This window comes from Phocoena sinus, chromosome 16 (assembly GCF_008692025.1).
Source record: "Phocoena sinus isolate mPhoSin1 chromosome 16, mPhoSin1.pri, whole genome shotgun sequence".
NCBI classification, from domain to species: Eukaryota; Metazoa; Chordata; class Mammalia; order Artiodactyla; family Phocoenidae; genus Phocoena; species Phocoena sinus.
The window spans coordinates 70,899,046-70,924,334 of NC_045778.1; the positions used below are offsets into that span (position 1 = coordinate 70,899,046).

Below are 25,289 nucleotides of genomic sequence, written 5' to 3' on the forward strand. Positions count from 1 at the left end.
AGGCGGCAATTTTTGAAGGGGTTCTTTGTTATTAAAAACTCTGTCTTGTAACACAACATTGTAAATCAACTATACCTCAATTTAAAAAAAAAGCAAACTGTTTTCATGGATAACTTCACTTCTCAAATAATGAAAAGAAACAAAGAAGGGCAGTTAAGGACATGTTTTATTTAATGTGGATTCATTTTGGGGGACAAATTGTCATTCTCTGCTTAAGTGACATTTTATAGATTGTGGAGTTTAAAAGAAATGATCTCTGTTTTTAGTCAAATTTTCAAAACAGGCTTCCAAACCTTCAGACTTGACTCTGTCTATACCAAGTTACACTGCCTTTAAGTCTTTCACAGGACTCCTAGGGAAAGCCATTGTCACTGCAGATAAACTTATAGTTGAAATATTAAAACCTACACCAAAATAACAGGAAAAGGGAATGGTACATATGTTAATAATAACATGTCAATAGTGGCTCATTAATTGTAACAAATGTGCCACATTAATGCAAGATGTTAATAATGGGAGAAACTGTGGAGGAGGAGGCTATATAGGAACTCTTGTACAAACTGCTCAATTTTTCTCTAGATCTAAAATTGTTCTAAAATATATTGTCTATGATTTTAAAAAAGAAAAAAAAGGACAGTAATTACTATGCATAGACACTTGATGAAATAACTATTAAATGATATGCATCAGCAAAAAGAACACTCAAAAGGGTTAGCAAATAAATCAGCTTAATATGTTAGTAAATTGAAAGATGTACCGACTACTTAAAAACAATGAAACTGGTTTTGGAGGATTTAAAATCAGGCAAAAACACACATGCTCTTGTATGGTATGTGAATTATGTCTCAATAAAACTGCTACAAAAAAAAAACCAAAAATGTACATGGTTGATAGCCCAGTAGCTCTATTTCCAAGTATAAATTCCGCCATATATGCACAGAAAGGCTAGCGTAAGAGCATTACTGTGGCATTATCTGTAATCTCAAAAACAAAGCAATAACCTAAGTGCCCATCCAGAGTGGAATATTGTTCATGCAAATATATATGCAGTAAAGCATAAAACATGGACAAGATGAACAACAGCTCTGTGAACACGGAATTCCAGAGAGGAAGACATCTGCTCAGAAGACTAAAAGGCACTTCAAAGTTTAACATGTCCAAAATGGAACTCTAAATCCTCACCTCCCAAAGCAAAACTAGCACTCACCCCTGGTCTTCCCCATCTCAGAAAATGGTGTTGTCATTCACCTAGGTAAATGACAGCGCCCAAACTGCCTAGAAGTCATCCCTGCCTTCTCTTTATGTCTCATTCCTTCTACCCAATCCATCAGTAAGTCCAGTGCATCCCTGAATCCAACTGCTTCCTATCACTAACCCAATGTGAGGCCCCATAGGCTCTGGAGTTGATGCTACACAGCCTTCTAACCGGGTTTTCTACTTCTCTACCAGAGACAAGATCTACAATCAAGAGAGATCTTTCGGGCTTCCCTGGTGGCGCAGTGGTTGAGAGTCCGCCTGCCGATGCAGCAGACACGGGTTTGTGCCCTGGTCCGGGAAGATCCCACATGCCGCGGAGCAGCTGGGCCCGTGAGCCATGGCCGCTGAGCCTGCACGTCCGGAGCCGGTGCTCCTCAACGTGAGAGGCCACAACAGTGAGAGGCCCGCGTACCGCAAAAAAAAAAAAAAAAAAAGAAAAGAGAGCTCTTTCTCAAACATAAATAAGATCGCGACTTCATCCTGCCCCAAACCCTTTACAGTCCTTCCAAGAGCTTCTCATCACACTTGGAACAAACCCAGAGTCCTTATCATAGCCCAGCGAGTCCTCTAACCATGTCACTGGCCCTTGCTGGCTCTCCTACCCTCTTTCGCTCCACTGCACTCCCACTTGTCACCGTGTTCCCAGGACCCACCGGTCCCCCCACCATTGGGTCTGGGCACTGGCTGGTTCCTCAACCTCAAAGGCTCTACTGTGGCTATAGGTCAGACATCTCACCAGAGAAGGCTTCCTCTGTCTAAGAGAGTGCCCACCCTCTACTGCTCTCACCCCCCACCCCCGCCTCCTCTCTTTGTCTTCATCCTTTATCCCTTTATCGCCTGTCCCTCCCTGGATGGAATGTGGGCTCCCTGAGGCAAGGCCCTTTCCTGGCTTGTTCCTCACTTTATCCTCAACATAGAGGACAGCCCCTTGGCCTAGAGAAGGCGCTCAGAAATTACTTGTAAAATTAATCAATTATTCAGTGATGTTTTTGTAGACTTCAGCTTTACCTCTAATAGTTCCTTTTTAAAAAGACAGGAGGCAAACTGAGGCGCCAATTATGTGTCCCATAGGCTGAATGAGACAGCTATGTGGTCCTGCACTCCTTCTAGAATGGGGCCAGGCTGGAGGTCGGGGTGGGGAGGTGGGAACCAGAGCAGTCCCCACAGCTGGAGAGCAGGAGGGCCTTTGGGCTTCCCGTTTCTCTCGCTGCAAGGCTGGGGGCGAGTCCCTTACCATCTCCAGACCTGAGCTCCGCCTACATGTCAGGTTTGCTCCAGTTGGGTGGCAAAAGGAGCAGCTGCTCCCCGCCCGGAGCCTTAAAGGGCATGGAGGGGCTGGGGTGCCAACCGGGGAGGGGAGGTGGCCGACCTTGAGATGACCTCAAATCCCCGATAGGCAGGCCGCCCCTACAGTTCACATCTCACCTTCCACAGTTCAACCAAAAGCTCCCTCAGGCCCCTTCCAGTCCCAAAGTTCTAGAACTCATCGTTTCAAACTGCCCTGAATCCATCTCTCTCCCCACAGTTGAAAGAAAATCAAAAAACACCCGAAAACAACTTGGTTTTGACCTGTGCAATCCACAAAGGATCATGCCACGGGTCATCTCATGCCAGCCGGTCAGTGAGTCTATAAAGTACCCAGGGGGTAGGAGTACGACCCCAGTTCACTGCTGAGCAGACTGAACTTGGGAGGGGAGAGGGGCATCTAAGAGAAGGGGGGAGCTTTTCTCTTTGAAAAGCAAGTGAGTGAAATCCTCTAAGCCAGCACTTGTGCTCTGGGGCCTCTTTTTCCCAGATGGCTGTAGTTGGTCCTTCTCAAATGTGACAATGACGACAATGGGCTGAGAAAACCACGCAGGGCCCACAGTTCCTGCCACGGTGCATTCCGACGTTTAGGCGCACAGGCTGAGCGTCCAGGCCTGCTCCACCCCAGCCCAGTCCAGCCAGCCCGCGATGGCGTCTCCAGTCTCAGCTCGCACTGGCCTCCTTCACACCACACGGCCTCTCCCCTGCCCTGCCTGGAATGCTCTTCCCACCCCGAGAAGCCCGACCCTCATTACAGGCTCTCATAAAGTCCCATCTGCCTCTCCTTAAGAGCACTCTTTATACCTGGAGCTTTCTATGTACATGTTGTCTTTCTCCCCTGCTAGACTATAAACTCCACGAGGACAGGGCTAATCTGACTGTGTTCACCATTATACCACCACGTGCCCAGCCAGGGATGGCACGTGCGAGGCTGTGAGGTCTGGAAATGCTGAAGGCCTTCTGCGATCGTGAGGGAGGAGCACGGAGCTGCTGGAAGATGTCGCCCTGTGGTCCCCTCAATGCAAGGGGCAGATCCAAGAGCCAGAGGTCAAGAAGCCATGTCCTTGGTGACAGTGTTTGCCATAAACCTGCCCCACCTCTGGGTATCTTACACACTCTAAGAGCTAACCATTTATCTTTATCATCCAAGCCTGTTACAGGTGAGTTTCCCAACATTCATAAGAGAAAGAATCCCAACAGATGGACCTCTCTAACAAAATTGTAAGCTCCCAGCCCCATTCCGTACACTTCCGTCCTGTTCCACCTAAGTGCTGGGCATCAGATAAGTACTTAATAATTTGTTTTCACCTACCTGGCTTAGGCTGGCTGCACATTCATTCACTCACTTATTCATTCAACACATATTTGCTAAGTGCCTACTATGTGGCTTCCTAGGATGGGAGAGAGAAAAGAGGACCAGCCAGATGGGGTCCCTTGCTTTTATGCAACTTAACATTCTAGTGAGAGAAGTGGACCAACAAGCGAATCAACAACATAATTTTGGACAGTGGTAAGACCTACGCAGACAATGAAACAGGGAGATGAGATAAAGAAGGAGGGAGAAGGGAGATTTATCTAGGTGGTTATGGAAGACCTCCGCGTTGAAAATGACAAGGAGTCAGCCAAGTGAAGATGACACAGAAGAATATTCCAGACAACAGGGGAAGCAAGAGCAAAGGCTCTGAGACAGAACAAACTTGATGTGTTTGAGGAGCAGAAAAAAAGGCAGAGTGGCTTAAGAATCTATCCATCACCCTTCCTGCGGGGAGAACGGGACAAGATGAGGGACAAGATGAAGAGGACAGGGACCCGATTATTTAAGAATTCTTCTTCCAGGGATAGTCAGGTGCCTGCAGGGACAGAGTCATCATGCCTTCAATCTCCCCATCCTTCAGACCTGACTCACTTGGACACACTGCATATGTCAGCCGAGAGAGGAAAGAGTGTGGGACTTGGCCCCAGGACCAGTTTGCCCCCGAGCAAGCCCCTCAACCATTCTAGTCTCCAGTTCCATCACCCATCCATCCATCCATCCATCCATCCATCCATCCATCCCTCAGCCAAGGGCCCGGACTTGGGGATCAGAAAAGACTCCTTCAGCTCCAATGTTCTCTAATTATTTTTCTTTGCATTGTCTTTTAAGAAAGAAACCAATCAATAGAAAACACGAACCCATCCCCAAAAGAGAACTCTCATTGAAGAATTACATTTTCAAAACATACGTCAGAAGGGCAACAAGACAAAGTCAGTAAGGCTCAAACACAAAATCTCTGTGTCTGACCCCAACAGCTGCTTTGCTCACATCGCAGAATTCTAGAGTGGTAAAATGCAGCCACGGATGCTTCCTCGCATAAGGTGCATGGAGGCGCGCCCCTGCCCCCCACCAAAAGCAGGTACTACGGCCCCAAAGTCTCCTAGTGCCCCCACGAGGACCTCCCCCACCACCGCCATAGTTCCCTCCTGACGCACAGTGGTGGCCTTGCCTCCATTGCTGGCCCCCTGCCCAGAGCAGCAGCAGTAGATCATCGCTGGCAAAAAAGTACAAGTCTCCCACCACACTGGCCTCCCTGTTTGTGAAGAGGGCACCTGGGGGGCCTCTGCACTCTGCTAACAATGCCCTTCAGCCAGTGCTGAGAATGGGCAGTTCTTTGTCATTTAGGGCAAAGTCACCTCCTCAGAGATGCCCCCCGACGTCCCTGTGCAGTGGGGTTTCCTTCTCCCCTCTATTTGCCGTCGTATTGGTTTATCTTCTTCAGATTATTTACTGCCATCGAAACCACTTACACTTGTTTGCACTCATTATGTCTCCTCCACTGGACTGTAAGCTACCTGAGTTCAGAGCCTCACCTGTCTTACCCATGCCGTGTCCTCAGGACCTCGCTCAGTGTCCAGCCCACAAAAGGTTGACTTGGTAGAACTTTGTTGATAAACAGAAGGAAGAAGTCATCCTAAGAGCCTTGACAAAGCATCAAAGACCACAATGCAGGTGGATATTATACACCTCCCCCACAGGGCCGTGATGGCTCAAAACGCTTAATGAATGATGCGCGGTTAGAACCACCGGCCTGGCCCATACTCTCTGCTTTGCCAGAGAGGAACAGAAGGGTCTAGCAAAGGAACGTAACTTTAATGGGGCATTCAGAGACTCAGACTCAGGTGTCTGACACAGGCAAAGAATTTCTCAAGCCCCCAGTGCTGGCCCTCTAGGAGTCTGAACACCTCAGTCCATAGAAGCTGGAAGCTGGGAGGGAGGGAAGTCTGCTAAAGCCAGCATCCCACACTTGGCACGTGGAGATTCATGAGGAGGGACAGGTGGGTTGGTGCCAGGTCCACATCAAGCAGAAAAGCGGAGTCACTGGGGTTGGGGGAGGGGTATGTGTATGAGAGGGACACAGGGGTGAAGGCGGACTGAGAGAGGGAAGGTTCCAGAATGGGCAGGCCAGGGAGCACTGCTCTGCTGTCATTCCCTGTTACAAAAGGCAGCTCAGAGGAAAGGAAGAACAACAGTAGGTCTTTTTTTTTTTTTTTTTTTTTACGATTACCAAATATAAAACCCCGAGTGTAAATTTTTCTATTTCAGGGTTTCTAAACAACATTTAACGTAGTGAGTGTTTTACGTCGAGGGTAAATATTTGCCAGTCACTTCTGGCCCACGTCAGAGTGCTTATCTAAAAAGCTGTTTGGTTCTGCTCCTGATAGGAAAAATCTGCATTCCACCCAGCATACCCACCCGGCATGTGACCCACGAGCACTCTCCTTCCCCCAGTCTCCCACGTGCACCCAGGACGCCAGCAGCCGCTGGATCTGCGTAAGAGCACTTTCTGGAAGGTCTATCTGTGTGTGCTGCCCTTTCTCTTAATTAAGGGCAAGGGCGTGGAGGAACCAGTCCGGGACTGGCCCTACACTTAGGGTGCTACTGCGTCAGCCTGACCAGGCTGCGGCACGTTTGGGGAAATCAAGGAGCTGTGAGGCAGGACCGCAGATGACAGCAGGAGAAGCCTGCGGCTCGCGCACACCACGCGGCGTGGCAGCTCGGTTTTACGGGCCGAACCAGGCATGTCAAGGCGGCAACTACAAATGCACTAAGAGGTCTGCAGAAAGGAGCCACCAACACTGAGAGAGGTCTAGAAGGATGATCACAGGGCCCACCGAGCCCACCCTCGGGGCAGTGCAATGTCTTGAGGCTGATGAGTGAGTTCTTGTTTCTTTAGTAAGAACTTCCTTCATTTTTACTTAAACACTATGTCTCGTAACTCAGATCCAGTTCTCACAGTGACGCTGTAGATATCATCCATGCTGTACAAATCAAGAAACGGAGGCTTAAAGCAGTTAAATAACTTGCCAAAGTCATGAAACGATGCAGTCGGGATGCGAACGCAGGGCTGCCTCCAAACACTTCAGCACGACTCCCCCCAGCCTATAAAAATACCTCCCTAAGGTTCTAAATAGGCCTCTTTCTGGTTCCCCAGGCTTAAGAGAGAAGGTGGGTTCAACATGAAGCATGTTTGAGTTACGGCCAAGATAACTCAAAACACTTGGGGGGCACTACCCAGCAGGCGGCTGGACGGACATAGGCTCAAAGAGGGTTCCTCAGACTGAGAGTCCAGAGACTCCAAGGGAAATGCCGGTCAGAGCAAGGGACTCGGCAGGAAACCCAGAGGAGTGGCATCGGCACACAGGTGGAATCAAGAGACCCTGTGAGCGCCTGTGCGCTAGGCCCAGTCAGTCCAGCCCAGGCAGGTACGCAACAAACTAAACCAGAGTCAAGGGCACGGAAGCGTCTGGGAAAATTTCTGACCAAGTCCAGGGTATTCTTCCTAAGCCTCCCTAAAAGGTGCCATGGTTTCTATTCAAATACAAAACCATGCTTAGACCAGAGGTACCTGAGAGCCCCTCTTGCATTTGGTGGCTTTTGTTCTTGACCTAGCAATCAAAAAGGCTACAAGCCGAAGAGCACGCAAGGACTTAGGCCTTAGGAGCTGGACAAACCTGGCTTGAACTCGACATCTTCCAAAAACTAGCTGTGTGGCCTTAGGCATGTCACTCAACTTCTCTGGGTTTGGGTTTCCTCTTATATAAGATGTAAATAATGCCCCAATGCCACTCTGGGCCAGCACTCAGGATTAAATGAAATAATCTGTGAAGGCATCTGGTATCCCACTCCTGGGCAGCCAGCAGGCGTTTCGCAAGTAATGTTTTCCACAATTGCTCTCTGGCAGTCACAGCCAGCTTTGACTCTGACCTCAGAGGTGGGAACTTGAGTTCCTGGGGACCATCACAGCTAAACCTTCAAGCCTGAAGAGGCTCTGCATGGACATCTCAATCCTTGCTGGCAATGCCTATTTTCCTAAGGAGGAATCTTGTCACACGCAAAAAAGGTATTTCAAAAAGCCGGATCTTCGGAAAAGATACACATGACCAACCAGCCAGCATTCAAGAAGCAGTTGCCGGGTTTCCCTAGTGGCGCAGTGGTTGAGAGTCCGCCTGCCGATGCAGGGGACACGGGTTCGTGCCCCGGTCCGGGAAGATCCCACATGCCGTGGAGCGGCTGGGCTCGTGAGCCACGGCCGCTGAGCCTGCGCGTCTGAAGCCTGTGCTCCGCAACGGGAGAGGCCACAGCAGTGAGAGGCCCGCGTACCGCAGGCAATGCCCTTCTAAAAGAGGATTCTAGAGGGATCTCAAACCCAGACAAAGGGGACTGAGCTGAATGGGTAGTGCTCAAGAATTCTGACCCTCACCTGACCCCATGCACAAAATAGTAGCAGTAAGTTCACTTTCTCTGCCCAGTGACATAGCCCCCAACAGCTGTGGAATGTCAAAAACAAGGCTGCTTGGGTCTAAAGTTACCCCTCCTCCACCATTAGAGGAAAGAAAACACATTTCTGAGTCTCTCCTTCTTTATGTTTTGCTTATGAGAAACAAATGTCGACAAGATATAGGATACACTGCTCCGTTTGCCACCAAAATGCACAGACCATAATTTTATATGAAGCTACACCCACTTAATTGTGATGCATTAAGTATTATGTTCATTGTTTCTGAAAGTGGGTAGAAATGAATAATTTATTTCAGACAAAGGAAACTCTTGAATATGAAATGCCTCATCTTTTAAAATTACAATTTGGAAGACAAGAATGAAAAAATACCCATAGCCAGTGAACCTTATACTGCTAATAGAAAACAATGCTTCAACTGTTTCTACTTTGTTTGCAAACATTACGTTTTTTTAAACATTCTTGAGAATGATCAGGAAAAAGACACACTAGGTTTTCACCATGCTAGCAGCCGCTCAACACAGGGCTAGCATATCTAATGTTAATTTTCTGTGCTGGGTTTCCTGCCAACAACGAGTGCCTTGGCTCACCTGGGGTCCACTCCCCAAAGCCCTGCACCCCAGTCTCGGCTACCTCCTTCCAGAGCTTTCTTTTCTTTCCTGCATCCTAGTTCCCTTTGTTGCTCCTTTTCCCACTCCCTCCTTGGCACTCCCTGTGCTCTGCACCCTCTTTCTGGTTTCACCATCCCCCCAACAACTAGCACAGTGCCAGGCGCAGAGTAGGTTGTCAGAGAATGTGACTACTGTTATTTTTAGAGAAGATAATTGATGTTTCGGACTGAACTGAATTGGTGATCATCATTTGCAGTATGGCTATTGGTGTCTTTTTTTTCTTTCAGAGCAGAAAAAATCTACATCCACTCAATCTACTATTGCTGTTTCATGCTAATTAATTGGGAGAGGAGGGAGAAGGGAGTTAGGGTGCATATAAGAGGAAGCAACTGGCAGTCATTCGCCTACCATTTCCCAAGCACTTTCCAGTGCTCTTCCTAATTTACAGGCAGAGTCTCTATTAACCCAGGGTCCCACAGCTAGTAAGTGCTGGAATGTGGAACTCAAATCTGGGTGTGTTTAACCCCCAAACCCTACTCTTTACCGCTGCTATTCTGCATTTCATAATTTCCTAGCATCATTGGGACCTCATCCCCTGTTCCTCTCCAGCCCCACCCCAATCTCTGGAATGAATACAGATAGTCTGCCTGGTGGCTCTTGAGGATAGAGCTGCCGAGCTCTGGGTGTGTTCTTACAGGAAATCGGCAGTAGCATCACCTCTCCCCTTTCCCACCCCAACAGTATCATTAAAACAACTCATAAACACACCCTGGGCTCAAAGAAGGACAGAGAGGGTTTGCTTACTTCTTCGGAACTGCTCTGTGAGCTGTGGTAATTACTGGCTGCAGGCCCAAAGGCCCTCCCACCTCATCCTTCTCTCACCCGGCTTGCCCTGGGGTTAGCGGGCATCTCTTTCAATTAAGACACCTCCCTGCATTTAGAATCTTTGCGTTTTTATTCCGACGGTCTCTTGTGAAATGTTCTGAAGCAAGTCGAGAACGTAGTGCAGAAAACTGCCAAGTGAGGGCTTCCCCGGTGGCGCAGTGGTTGAGAGTCCGCCTGCCGATGCAGGGGACGCGGGTTCGTGACCAGGTTCAGGAGGATCCCACGTGCCGCGGAGCGGCTGGGCCCGTGAGCCATGGCCGCTGGGCCTGCGTGTCCGGAGCCTGTGCTCCTCAATGGGAGAGGCCACAACACTGAGAGGCCCGCATACCGCAAAAAAAAAAAAGAAAAAAAGAAAACTGCCAAGTGAGACCCAGGACTAGTAAGCCAGAAGAATAAAATAGTACATAGAAAAGAAACAAGCCATACACCGAGTCCTCCCAACAGGTGGAACACAGACAGGTAGGTCAGGGCCATCTCTCCCAGACAAGAGGACAGCTCTGGCCTGGAGATCCAAATGCCCATGCCTGACCACTGTCCCCAGATCAGAAAGCAGAAGCCCATCCTGATTCCAGGCTAGACGGCAGCCCTGGGGTTGGGATTGGGGCTTTGCAGAAGGCAGATGGGGAGCCACTCCTCTGGGGGGTCCAAGACTGTCCACATTCCCACTGACCTCCAGGCTGCCTCCTTTCACCAGCTAGGTCACTCAGTGTCTAAGGGGCCCCACTGAACAATTTTCAATGACACCCTTTCTCCTGTTACAAGCCAAAATGCCTCTGAGCATGAAGACTTTTCATGACCTGGCTCCAGACCACCCTGCTTCCCGCACTCACTCCTGCCGGCACCTCTCTGCTCTGCTGTCACCTGCTCTCCATGTGCCTCAGTCCCTTCCCAGGACCACCCTGTGAGGCCCAGGCGACCTCACTGACTGCTGCTCCTCTGCCGACCCTGGGCCCCTAAATGGGGAGCTGTGTGCACTGGGTGCCTTGTGCATCTTTCCCCCCAAGGAGAAGGTGTGGGAGAGAGAAGCCATCAGAAGCTGAGGCAAACAGGTACCTTCTGAGGTGAGGACTTACTAATCCTAACCGCAGACCTATGTCTTTCTCTAGTCTGGAAGCAGACCCCTGTGTGTGCTTTTATGACACAAAACTATATAAAGTTGAGCCATATGAAACATGTGCTATTCTACCACGCTGACCTACAAAAACGGTAATTTCATGATTCGACGTAAAACTCCCAAAAATGCTTAGTTCCATTAGCCATCATCCTTCCCTGGTTCTGCTGAGACAAAGGCCAAGCCCCTGAGCGTGGCGAACCTGCCTCTCTGCCCAGCTCTTCTCCCACCACTGCTCATACCGAGGGCCCCTGCCACAGAAAGCAGCTTATTACAGCACCCTGGACACTCAGTGCCTTTGCCCATGCTGTTGCCGCTGCCTAGAATGTCCTCCCCAACCACCCTTCCTTACCAAACTCCTATCTACTCCTCAAAGCCCAGTTCAGAGTCTCCTTCAGCAAGCCCTCTCTGACCCATAACTCCATTTAGTCAGTTATTCCCTTCTTAGGGCTACATCTGAGCCTCGTACGGACTTTTACTCATTCACCTACCACTTTGCAACATAACTTATTTGTTTTATACCTAGCCCTAAAGCAAAAGAGGGAATTCTTAAAAGGCAATGGCAGGGTCCTATTTACCTCTGAATCACCTAAGGCCTCTCACTAGGCTCATAGTAAGTTCTCAATAAATACTGATGAATGAATTTGGCAGAAATGCCGTTCCATCACACCGAAATACTGAAAATTAAGAGAGATCACAGAAACTGACCGATTCTTCTCCTCATTATATTATACTTATTTCATATATAATGTATATTACATATGTGTGTATCATACACAAACACACACATATATATAACTCAGCACAAAGCGTCTAAGGCTTCTTCATGCAGTTTATGCTCTTGACTTTCAGGGATTATCTCTCTGGTTATCTGTATGCAAATGGACCCTGCAGCATGGGTTCTGGAGCCAGACTTCCTGGGTAAGAATGTGGCTCTACCCATTCTTAGGCGTGTGCCCTCAGGCCAGCTCCTTACTCGGATCTCGGTTTCCTACCTACCGAGTGGGGCTAAGAACACCTTCTACTAAACAAGGCTGACACAAGTTATTGCACGTAAAACACCTAGCTCATTGCCTCTCACCGTTGTTGTAATTACTATTTTTATTTCTTTTAAGGTCTCATGGGGAGGGTAACCATTTTCAATTGGGAGTACGTTTAGAGTTCCGGCCTGTTCACCCCTTCTCCCATTCAAATGCCACTTGCCATTCCTAAGCAAACAAGAATATAATGGTCCCATCAAGGACTCTCCAGAATTCTCCAATCTCCTGGTATCTTCTTATAAAGAGTGTATTTGAAATTCATACTAACAGGGATCAATGAAACATTTCATAAACATGGGCTTTAAGAAACCTGCTGGCCTATTCCTACAAAGAATGCAATCAATACCTATTTTCATACATAACTAACTGTACACAAAACAATCATGTACAAAAGGCAACAGAAATAACAGTTGGCACGGTGTTTCTTAGACCATTAGGAGGGACGTAAAGGAAAGTAGTACCAGCGTGACGGAAGACAAATGAATGGCGTATTAGGTCACCTTAAAGTGGGACTAAACTGTGTATTCCTTTCTTTACCACTGTGTAATGCTATTTGTATGACAACATGACAAAAAAAAATGGCCCTAGGCATTCTGCTCTACTTTAGAAACCTTCCATCTCACACTGAAATGAAAAAAGATACAATCCAGAAATTTCTTCTCTGGTTAATATTTCTGCAGTTCCGCAGGAATGGTTTTAATAGCGTGCATGTTCTGGATTTTGCTTGTCAATTAAGAACCGATCGGAATGCAAGGCTAAATATTAAAATAATAGATACTGGCTTATATTTCAACTTTAAAGATTTTTTGTCAAATAGTGTTTTAAGGTGGAAGACAGAGGAAGGGAAACTGGGAATTAAGGAGGTAGAGTAGGATCTAGACAGTTCCTCCTTAATAAAGGATCAGGTTGGTACTTAAAATTTCATCACATAACAGTAGAAAGAGCACAGGCTTTGGAGATGCAGAGATAAGATTCGAAACTTAACTCTTCCGCTTACTGGCTGTTTGGCACTGAGAAAATTAATCAACCTCTCTGATCTCAGGTTTCCCTCTCAAAAATCAGAGATCATTATACCTACCTTTTAGCATGGTTGGGGACCAAAAGGAAATAATGGTCTTGAACAGGCAGCCCAGCCCGTGCAGGGCACTCAGGGGCTCCCCAGAGAACTCCTCTCCCCACACTTACCTCCTCTTTAAAGAGACTGCAGGTCTGGAGATAACACAGCTCTAGGACTACGGGCAGAGTCCCAGAGGCAACTGTGGTTTGACCAAAAATAGGCCATTTGACCAAATGATTAAAAGTCTGTAATATGCTAATGCTTGGACAGGGCGGACCGAGGGCCAATTTAGTAGGAGTAAATTGCAATTGATTTTCCAAGAAATTGCTTGTTCTCTTGCCTTTCCTCAGCTGTGTCACACTCTCTCACCCGTAGCTGCCTTTGTCACAGCCAGAACCAACTGAAACACGTGTCAAGGAAGATCTTTTTGAGGCAAAATGTTTAATAATACAGACATCCACACTCACACACACTATAAATATACACACACATGAACAGGCAGATATATACATATATATCTGTGCATGTGTATATACATGTTTATATAGATGTTCTAGAGGGCTCAAATTTAGAAACAATTCTGTACCATGACCGTACCCTTCTGTGTGTTTTACAAATCCCTCTGTGGTTAGAGAGCTATCCTGAGTCATTTTTATTTTTACAACAGCCTACTATTTGAAGAAAGATCAGAAAAGAGCATACCCCTAAAATCTCCTCTCCATGCTTTCCCCAGCCCGATCTGTGCAAATCCCTGGCTATGAAAAGAAAATGGTTAAAAGATCAAAGAAGATAAAAAATCATAAGAATAAAGGTTAACAGTGGCTGCTTTCACCCCTAATTTCTGATATGGTGATAGACCCTCTTAGAACATTAATTAGAATGGGAAGAGAGATGAAAGAAATGCCCAGGGGACATAATAAATTAGCCCCTTATGCAAATTGCCCATTCGATCTCATCACTGACCCAGCTAGTTGAGTCTCTAAATTACGGGAAGCGGTTAGCTTCTTTAACAAAAAATTCCAGACAAAAGATTAATTTTTTTTTTTAATCTGAAGGCTGAGGGGGTGTAAAGTGACAAGTAATTTCTCAGTTTTCCTTGCAGACAATTCTGAAGGGGGCCAAAAGATATGAAAATCAACATTCTGGCCACTGGCTCCTGTTACCAAACAGAGACCTATTAAATAACCCTTGTTCTGAAACAATTCCGAAACAATGGACACCACCCGCTTAACTAAAGTCGAAGGCTGTTCTTCTCACCCTAACTGTGTGAACAAAGTCTGGTATCCTAAAAGGGGCCGAGGGGCAGGTGAAGGACAATTTTAAAGGAGGTAGGGAAATGCCAGGAGATGGAGAGTTTCAAATATCCATTTAAAAACAAACACATACCGAATTTTACTTGTCATCACTGTCCTAGACAATTTATGTTTTACTGTCCTAGAAATTCATGGAACTCTCAGTTTTCTTATCAGTAAAATAAGGGGATTGGACTAGAATGACCTCCAAAAGTCCTACGGCACCTACAATCCAGGGATTTTATTTACCCCTTTGTTTTCACACAGTACTTCTGATAATTTAATTTGTTTAAATATAATCTTATGACATGCATTTTGTCTTCTGAACTCACTCCTGGCTTCCTTTCCTCTCTCCTACTATCATTTCCCCCTTTTCCTTATTTTCTCCTCTTATTTCTTATTTTATCTTCTTCCATGTATTCAAATGAGATGTTTTAAATACATTCTGGTTCAAAGTAAGGTACATATTGAATAAATCATACTTTATAAATGTTATTAATATGAAAAATATATATGGCAAGATGATGAGTTTCTCTAGCATGAAGAAAAGGCTAGAAAGAAAAACTGTAAGTCGCAGAATAATACAAGATTTACTATGCAGGCCCTTAGAGAAAGAAGGAAAATATGTTACAGGTCATCCTCAACCACTGCCCTCATTTTACGAAAGGAGGAGATGTCTCTAAGGAAGGGTAGACACTTGCCCAAGGTCACCAGCTAGTTAGAGGTAAAGCTGGAAGCAGAACACAGTCTCCTGACTCCTGGACCAGTGCTCTTTGGACCAAACAATCCCAGTAACTTCTCTAGAGAATTCGCCACTGTATCCCAAAGAACAAAAATGGACATCCTTTGGAAAGAATAAGCTTTGACAGCAGAAAAATTAAGAGATGGCAGAAAGAAATACTTCAGAGGACTAAAGAAAAGGAACGAGGACAGACATATTGGCTCTAAATAATTTTGCACCTTGTAACAATCTTCAGTTCATGCAATTACCTGTCACTCACTGATGTTTTATCTCCCCTCTTCTGGTAACGGGACCCTATGCAAAACATTCCACGGTCTCTAAGTTCACAGCCTGCACTGGAACACTCCGGCCTTTGCCAGAAGTATCTGGACAGTGGAATGACCTGACGCTTTACTCAAGAAACTTCTTGAGGTTGACAGTTAATCTAAATAATAAAATTTGCCTTTAGGAAGTGGCCAGTGACACAAGAAGACACAGATTCCTCAGGTCATAAGGCAGGTAATAAGAAAGCATGTGTAGACAACTCCATTTTTGTAAAAAAGGGAAAAAAAAGATAAATATATATGTATACACACACACACACACATATATAGGAAAAAAATCTGAAAAGGCTTGTATCAGATGTTTGCAATGGCTATCTTTGAGAGCAGAGACTATGAGTGGTTTAAATTTGCTTTCCTTTTCTATCTGTTTGTAATTTCTTATTGTTGTACAATAAAAATGAGTCGCTGAGGGGCCGGAGAGCGAGAGGATAAAAGCCAAAAGTAGTGGTGTGTGAAAGTGAAATGTAAGTGTACATAGCAGAGCCTGTGGAGACGGAAGCCTCTCCCAGCTTTAAGGCATGCCCTTCTCAGGGAGCAGTAATTCTCCCTGCTATGAGGGGCGTTGCAAAGAAGATTTATGGGGAGAGGTTAGAAGAATGGGAATCAGTCAAGCTGAGAAGGGTAGGCTGATCACAAGAATCCTTAAGCACAGGAAGAGCTCCCACCCCGGGTGATAGCCAGCTGCAGCGAACTCACCTCCGACCAAAGAGCTTAAGGAAGGATAGGGCCCCAGAGGAACAGGGGGATTCAGAGCAGGAAAAAGGAAGACCTTCCCCAAAGGGGATTTAAGACTCAAACTGGGTTATTAAGAGATAGGGCTTCCTCCAGGGCCCTTTACATATTGGATAGATTTCTTATTTCTTGTCCAAGCTAGTGTATGAGCAGGCTTCCTGAAGGCTTGGGGTTGCCATCCTTTTCAAGACATAGGATCCTTGTTCCCTGATCCGGGAATACGGTCTGCGGAAAAAGAGTCCCACTCTTGGAGTCAGGAGTGAGCCAACAGCTAACACGGCCTTGGTACAGCATTAAAAATGACTGAGATTTGGGCTTCCCTGGTGGTGCAGTGGTTGAGAGTCCGCCTGCCGATGCAGGGGACACGGGTTCGTGCCCCGGTCCGGGAAGATCCCACATGCCGCGGAGCGGCTGGGCCCGTGAGCCGTGGCCGCTGAGCCTGCGCGTCCGGAGCCTGTGCTCCGCAATGGGAGAGGCCACAACAGTGAGAGGCCCGCGTACCGCAAAAAAAAAAAAAAAAAACAAACAAACTGAGATTTATTGAGGACCAATTATAGTTCAGGCACTAAGCAAAGCATTTTACATATAGCCTTTTTAATTCCCAAGAACCTGTAAGCGAGGCATTATCATCATCTCAGCTTACATCCAAGAAGTCTGAGGTACAATGAGATCAAATGACCTGCCCAAGACAAAGTAAGGGGCAGAGCTGGGGACGCACCCAGGTGAGTGGAATTCCAGAGCACATGTTCTTTCACCATCGCGTACAAAGATGAAGAGGCGTGAAGCTGCCCAGAGCACTGGTGGGACAGCAGCCGGTCAACCTGGGTTGTTTAGACATGGGGTCGCTGGGGTGAGATAGAAGGTCGATTAATAGAAGAATCTATGAAGGGAGACTGAAACCAGATCATTCCTGGAAGTCACCAAGGTGTTAAGGTAATATCTGGCAATGGGTGGCCAGGTTGGACTGGGAGAGACGAGACACAAGGGTGGGGCCAGTAAGAAGGCCAATGCAAAGTTCAAGTAAAAGATAAGGTGGGTAGATTAAGGGAACGGAGAGAGAAGAGCAATCCAAAAGACAGCAGGTAATTTCAGCAGGACTTAGCGATGGGTCCAGTGGAAGGAGTGAGGAGGGTAGAGGAGATGCTGGAGATGATTCCAAAGCTTATGAGTGAGGCCCACGATGCCATTACATAAGACAGGAGACTGAGGAAGAGAAGGGTGTAAGGAGAAAAGGGGAGGGATGATGAGATCCTTTTTGGATGTGCTGACTTTGAAGTAACTGAGATACATCCAGATGGAATCATCCAGGATTCAGCTGGAAATGCTGGTTTAGAGCTCAGGAGAGGATGGCGTAGGAGGGGAGGCTCTGAGTCATCGTTGTACATGGTAGCTGAGGTCCCAGAGACGGATGAGGTTTGTCCAGAGAGTATGCAGAAGAGAAAGAGGCTGACACTGATCTCCCCAAAGGCAGTGCCAAGTAAAGGTTCTGGAGGTGACCCTCAAGCAGTGTGGCCCTGGCCAAATTGCTTCCCCTCTCTGAACTCCAGTTCTGTAAAAGCAGAGGATTAGACGATCTCCACGTCCTTTCTCTGATATTCAACCACTCATGGTTAATGAGACGCCTGCTCAGAACCAGGAAAGATGCTCGGTGCTGAGCGAACACCCGCCATTACAAGCAAATCCCCGACCTTCCAGTGGGAAAGACAGACACATAAATAAGTCCTCTCGATAGTCTGTGATTAACAGCTATCATAAAGGCAAGAGTGAACTGCAGCATGAGAGAGTCCTGAGTGGAAGTGCCTGTCTGGGGGAATTCCAGCATGGCCCTCAGAGATGAAACCTGATCTTGGTCTTGAAGAACTAATAGAAACCTCCCAAACAAAGGCAAAGCCAAGTGTCAAGGCATGGGAAAGTGAACGCACATGAAATATCTGGGAATGGATTGCTCAGTGAGCTTGACCGGAGAGGTGATGTGGCTTAGAGAGGAAGGGCAGGGCCAAGCTAGCCCACAAAGGAATTTACCATATGCCAGGATAGATAAAAAAGAACTTACAGGAGTTCTCAAATAGAGTGACAACATGATTAGAGAGCTGGGTGGAAAGGAGAGGGCCACCATACACCCCTAGCAGCTGGTATTTACAAGCCCTTCTCTCTTATCATGATTTGACAAGACAGCAGATGATCTTATAAGGCTCTCCTTCAACATACAAACATTTTAAGCAAGTTTTTGTTTAATAGTTACACATATATGATGGTACATTAAAACAGAAATGCTAAACATGGCTCATAATTGATAGCATCATTCAAAAAGGGGACAGACTCAAAAGAGAGTTTAGGGGCATCTGATTCCGGGCAAAGCCATTTCCAATTACTTGGGGACCAATCTCAAGATCCTAAGGCTTCCTGGGAAGGTCTAAGCCACTCCTGGGACTTGGCAGGGAAATGGTGGCAAAGCCAGAGACCTAGAACTTTGTCGTTCACTAAATCAGATTTAGGATGTTCAAATCCCAGCATCAGGACCAATAAAGATGTTAAAAAAAAAAAAAATCCCGGCATCACTCTTTCCCCATGATCTCTCCACTTGACTCTTGTTTACAATACCATCAACTTTGATTACATTTGAGGAAGGTCTGGCATTTCTTGATTCTTCTCTACAAAATCTAACCTCCCAATCAATACTTTTAAACATTGGAGCCCTTTTTTTAATCTCTCGCTGCCACAGAGGGCCTTACATCCTCCCTCTGATCCACCATTTGGAAAGTGCACCCATTGCACTTTCCAAATTTCTCCTTCTTTGCTCTCGCCCTCCAGAGAGTCCAAAAACATTGCAAACAGGCTAACCTTCCTTTCAAATCACTATTTCTCACTGCTTCTTGAACGTTTGTGAAGAAGAAAAGGTGAGGCAGAATGGAGGTTAAAGAGCAGAGTTGTGGCTGACAGACACAGATGTGAAACACCACCTGATAGGTCCATCCTCTGAGCCTCTGAGCGCCCACAGAGCTCTGCCCTCTTGGCTCCCAAGACACTTTCCTTGTTCTCTCCTCTCCTCCAACGTCGTCGTGCACTGGCTCACTTTTTCCGTTGTGTCCTCTAGCCCACTGCCTGGTGAGGCCCCTAAAAACCGCACCAGCATCCACGCACAGAAAAGGCACTTCCTAGAGCCCTTCAAAGCGCCTTAGAGGCCAACGCTTCTGCTTCCGCTATTGCGTTTCCAGGAGAATAATCCCTCCAACCTCCCACTGCAATTCTCACCAGACCAGGCTGCTTTATTTCCCTTCTGTAGCTCAGGCCTCAGATGACAGTTTTTAGATTCTACCTTATTCTTGTTCCTGCCATGGATAATACCTCCATATGGCCTTTTACCTGGTGATCAAGTAAACAACGGAAAAGGTGGCTGTGGGTTTGAAGAGTCCAAAAAAATGGAAACTCAAGAACATCAAACATGTCTTGTTCGGTGAGAGGATTCTGCTCACACTTAGTGTATGTGGATAAACATCCTCTTCCCCTTGGGCAGAGAAATCCAAATATGGAAACTCTGATTACTACCCTATCTGTAAAAGGCAAAGGCCCTGTTGTCCTGGTTACCTCAGAGACAGAGATTCTCATCAACAGCAACACTCATCAACCTGAACCTCTGTCCCTCTCCATCCTAAAAATGCCAAACAGGATAATATGCATCACTCAATGACTTAAAACCTCTCAAGGCTCCATTTGGCTTTCCTATACCCACTTAAGGAACACAGTCACTGTCAGAGGTCAAAGCTCATTACAGCTGGAACCTAAATCCAATGCCCTTGAGATATAAAATGTAGCTCTAGACAAGACCTTCCTGGCTCTGAGTAATTCATTATGGCTTCTGAGACCTCGGTAGGCTGGGTCTCACAAACCAAGGATCATATTTGCTATGAAAAGACACCGGTTTGAGAGAGGGATCCAAACAAATGAATGAGGGGGACTTGGTCCGTGCGGAAGAATTTCTGACACTCGTCAAAGAAAGCCAGACAAGTCAGTGGTATCCAAGAATGACCAAGTCACTTTAAGTGGAGAATGAATGCAAGGATTGAAAAGAGCAAATGTAGGAGCACAGAGGAGGGATTCTGAAGGTGTCCTCAATCTTCCCTCAGAATCATGGGCTGTTAGGACTGGAGATTTTTACTCCAATGACTTCATTATACCAAAAAAAGAGAGACCCAGAGAGGGGGAAATGAGTCTACTGCAGCCCTATAGCTCATAACAATTTTGAAATTAAAACCCAAATGAACCTTCCTCCTTACCTACTTCCTCACTCTCACTGTCCCTGGGGAGGTTCGTATCCTTCCAGGCATCAGTACAAAGACAGGAGTAATGCTTCCGTGGAGCAGGCAGCCAGCAAGAGGCACTGCCCCTCACGGTGCTAGGAAAGCCAGGTTGGTTTCTGGCAACTACTAGTTGCCTACTGACCTGCTGCCATGAGAGCTCAGAGGGTCATATACTCTTGTCTGTGCACCCCCGCTTCACTGCCTTCAGCCACTGTCCTGGCTGGGCCAAAGGGACAGACAGCATTAATAGGGATTTGCGGTAGAAGTTATCAGCATTATCCAGGATAATATATGAACACCTCTGATACTAAACCTGTCCCCTTATATTTTATCCTGAAACAGACCACACACACACACACACACACACACACACACACACACACACACACACTTTTCCTCTGAACCAAAAGCACGATACAGAGGAGTGCTTCTCAAGCTTCATGTGTATATGAAGCACCCAGCCCAGGGATCTTCTTAAAATGCGAATTCTCATTCAGTAGCTCTGGGATGGAACCTGAGATTCCACACGTCTAACAAACTCCCAGGTGATGTCCGAGCTGCTGGTCTGAGAACCACATTCTGAGTAGCAAGGGGCAGATGTTACAAAATCTTGCAAACAAATATAGGTTTAAATTCTCGTTCCACCAATTAGGAGCTCTGTGATCTTGGGCTGGTTTCCTAAGTTCACCCTGCCTCAATCATCTCATCTCTAAAATGGACATAACAATATCTGAGATGCACTTGATGATGACTACATAAGTTAATGATGAAGAGATCTTAAACAGTACCTGGAACACAATAAGAGCTTAATACATGTCAGTTGCTGGCTGCCTCTAAGATTCCTGAGGGCAGATATGACATCTGTCTGGCTCATTGCCAAAATCCCAAAGGCGAGAATGGATGTAGAATGGATGTCCGTGAATGAATGAATGTGTGTATAATACACCCACACATAATTTCAGTATTTACATACTTCCTTGGTTCTATGTCTTTCTGCAGGAAAACGTAAACCATTTAGAACACCAGAACACTCTCACCAGTACCAAACCACCATATCTCATAGAAACAAATTCAACGTGAACCACCATGGTTAACCAAGAAACACACAATTTGTGATGGCTATATATACTCGAGAAAAAGTCTTAACTGTAAACAAAAAAAGTCAGCATCAGTCTGGAATCTCTATGTCATTAAGGGAAATCACTGCCTTACTCATTATTTATGGGGTTGTCTGAATGCAGATGTTATGAAAAACTTAATTCGAAAACTAAGGTCACTTCCAAACCACATGTAGATTTGCAAAGAGAGACAAAACAGACTATGGGAATTGAGACCACTTTTGAAAGGTCAGGAATACATTCTCCTGTTTATGTACACACTTGCTTAGGAAAAATTAGAAACAAAACAAAAAACTGTTAACAAATGGTTGAGCTTAATCTTTTAAATCAAAGGCAGACAAGTGAGTCCAACCAAAATTCTTCAACAATCTAAGATTATCTTCAGGCGTCTCATAAAGTAAAGTGGCATCATTTAAACATGTCCCATTTCCAGGGAGGCACTGTGTACAGTATGCAGCAAGAAGGGAATACGATTGCCACCTACAGACAGAAGTGGCACTCCCTTTGCAAGAGTTGGCCAATCATATTTTAACGTGGAAAAAAAATTCAACAAAGTCACCTCCTTCCAACCTCTCTCAAACCACCACACAACATTACTTCATTTAGAATTACTTTCAAGTCATACAGTCATCTCTAGGCATTCTGCCTCTTCATTATCATCATCCTATTTCTAATTTCCCAGAAACACTGTGCCATTCAACGATCTACTTATACACTACTTGAGAGCCAAAGAGAATGTAAGCCAATAGATTTCAAGCAGGCGAAGGCATCAGAGTGGAAGTATAAATCTGCTTACCTGGTATGAATGGGACTACCCGGAATATATCAGACAATCTGCTGTTAACTGGTTCATACGGGGAATCTTCAAGCAGATCATTTCCTAAAAACAACAGAAAGATTGGGCTCAGATCTGGAAAACAGACATATTTAAGTCAGTTTTTGTTACTGAATCTGAATTCTAATTATGTTATGATTGTGTAACAAAAAGATGCTGAAACTTTCAAAGATTTCAAATGCATCTATTTGGCTCTGGTTATTTCTCTTCATTCCCTCTGCCTCTGTTGTCCTGGCTCTCCCCATAGTGCCATGAAAACATTGGAGAGCAACCCAGCCTGATCTTGCCAGAAAACTCTCCCACTCTTTGCAAAGGAATGAAATCAGAGAGGAAGGAACCAGTGACGTCACAAGCCCAGCTTGCCTCCAGGAGCCAATAGAAGAACAAAGCTGGCCCTTTTTCTTACTCCCAAAAAATGCCATGCAGTCAGAAAGCAGGTACCCTGGCTATTAAACACTCAGTCTCTGAAACAGGTTTTCATTAATAGGTTCTGGAGGAAGTGGCAGCTGAGAGGTCAAATCTGTATATTACAAATTTTGAGCCTCAGACTCAGTGGAGAATGAATGCACTGAATGTTTGAGTTAGATTTACAAACATGACCCACCTCTGGCACACAAGGACCAAAAAATTGCCCCTGTAATGGATGGCTATGACAAGTAGACCTTGCCCTCTCTGAGCCACTTCTGCACTAACCAAGGCTGAACTACACCAGCTGGTTTAAGACTCAGCTAATCTAAGATGACAAAATTTTTTTTTCCCACATCTGCCTTTGATTAGGTTTGAGGGGGGTAAAGATAGAATAGATTCCACTGCACCTTTCATTCTCAATTCTTTATCTTATGTCAGTATAGACAGAAGGAAAGAAGAGAGGGGGAAAATCCAGGCAAGATGCAGTGCAAGCCTTTGGATTATCCTGGGAAGCCAGGCCTTTAACGGATTCCTACTCCGATGTTCCGACCAAGTTTCAAAGAGGTCAGCGGGGTCCCTGGGATGTCCCTTCACCCCCTCACGGGTTTTCCAACAACCAGACCGGCAGCAAACACCAGCTGCCCACGTCCCTGGGGGCCAATGAAAGGTCCTCATTCTGCAGCTGGGGAGAAGTGAGTGGAGGATGAGGTCAGCCGGACCCGGGGCCTAGGGACCCGCCTGCCTTCAGGGGCTGGGGGAGGGGGAAAAGAAGACGGTCGCGTACCCTGCAGACTCTGGTACATGCTCCAGTAGATGCGCAGACAGTTCTTCTCCTTCTTCATACCCCGCTTGCAGCGGCAGTTATAAAGCGACTTCTGTTTGAGGGCCTCCATGGCGCTGCGGCACTCGTCCTTGGCCTCCAGGCCCGATGTCAAGCTGAAGTTGGTCTCCTTGCCCGCCACGCACTGCCTGAGCGTGCGGTACTTGGTGCTGCAGCTCTGCTCTTTCAAGCACTGATCGCTGGCTTTCACGCAGTCCAGGCGGTCCCCGCCGCTGACCTCGGCCGACAGGAGCACGTCTTGGCGGGGGAGGGGAGGGAGCGTGAGTGCGGCTGGGCTGGGGCGCGGTGCGCCAGCCGTGGGGGAGGACGCGCGCAGGAGCAGCCTTCTGCGGCTCCCGGCTCCCGGAGCGCGTCCGCCCCCCTACGCCGGGGGGGGTCCATCTTCCCGCCCGGGCACCTCCTGCCGCTAGTCCCACCCTACCCAACCCCCAGGGCGCCCCGAGGCTTTGCGGGCTTTTTGCGGTTTGCCCGCGAGCCAACGCTGCCCACCGCGCGTGCAGGCCCTGCCGCCCCGGGACCGACCAGCCTCAGCGGCTGCTCGGCCTCCAGGGCCGCCCTCCCGCGGTTCCCGGCTCCAGCCACTCTCTCGACCCGGCCCGACTGAAGCCCGGGGGCTTTCGGCAGGGGAGAACGGCGGCGGGCTGGGCGTTGCACGCGGAGAGGGTGAGCCCTGATACCCGGCCCGCCCGGCGGGGAGCACCGAGATGCTATTCCGGGAAAAGTTTTCCCTTCCAAGTTTGCTCTCCTGGCCCGGTGCTCGCCCACACCCCACCTGCCCCCCCGCGCCTCCGCAAGCTCCCCGGGACTTGCAAGGGGCGTCGGGCTTGGGGCTGGATGGCTCGGACGCTTTAATTTCCCTCCAGGCTAGGTCATTAAAAACGTAGGAAACAAAAACCAAGGAAGAAAAGCTGCGGGCAAGTGCCGCGCCGCCCCTGCCCCACCCCCCCAGCCCGGGGTGCTGAGGATTCTGGATCCCCTTCCCCAAAACGAAACTTCGCGGTCCCACACCCACCGCGCCCGAGCCGCAATTTTTTTTGGGGGGGGAAGGGGGTACTGGGGGGCTGCCTCTAGTACTCTCCAAGAAGACTCAGCGGATAAGAAAGCTAGCGGCGGCCTCGACTTACCCAGAAGCGGCAGTACGAAGTACAGGGTCGCCAAGAACATGGTGCCGGCGCGCAGCTGGTCCCCGCCCCCCCGAAAATCCAGAGCTGCCGCTGGGTCTCGCCGAGGGAGCTCAGCACGCAGCGATTCCCGGACGGCCGCGCTGCTCTGGCCGCCCAAAGTTCAGCTCCATCCAATGCGAGAGGAAACTCCCCGGTCCGTCCGCCGCTACCGCCGCCGGCGACTCAGCTCCGAGCGGGCTGCTGGCTAGAGGGCGGGAGGCGGTTCCGCTTTTAGGGGTTCAGGTCCGACCCAACCTGGAAGGGAGAGCGCGCTTTGAAACGAGAGCGGAGAGTGCTGGAGCCTCCCCCGCCCCTCTGCCCTCCCCTGCTCCCGCCTAGGGGGACTTTTTAGCGCCCGGGTGAGGGCCCACCCCCTGCCCGGGTCGGGGCGCGGGGAGGGGGTGCCGGGGGTGCATGTGAGTGTATTCCGGGGAGCCGCCTGCACGGGCAGGGTGGAGGCTGGAGAGGTCGGAGGCGGGCTCCCGAAGTCCAAGGGG

At 47.6% G+C, this 25,289-nt stretch overlaps 1 protein-coding gene across 2 annotated transcripts in view; it reads right to left on the reverse strand.

Annotated features, from left to right (window-relative positions):
- The window catches only part of GFRA1 (GDNF family receptor alpha 1), a 203,541-nt gene extending 178,748 nt beyond the window's left edge, over positions 1-24,793 (reverse strand). For both annotated transcript variants that reach the window (XM_032608605.1, XM_032608606.1), the window contains exons 1-3: positions 24,754-24,793; positions 23,573-23,866; positions 22,342-22,425 (exon numbers count right to left, since the gene is read on the reverse strand). In XM_032608605.1, the coding sequence (XP_032464496.1) occupies positions 22,342-22,425; positions 23,573-23,866; positions 24,754-24,793 (418 nt within the window). The remainder of the gene's footprint in view (positions 1-22,341; positions 22,426-23,572; positions 23,867-24,753) is intronic.
- Between the last annotated feature and the right edge of the window lie 496 nt (positions 24,794-25,289).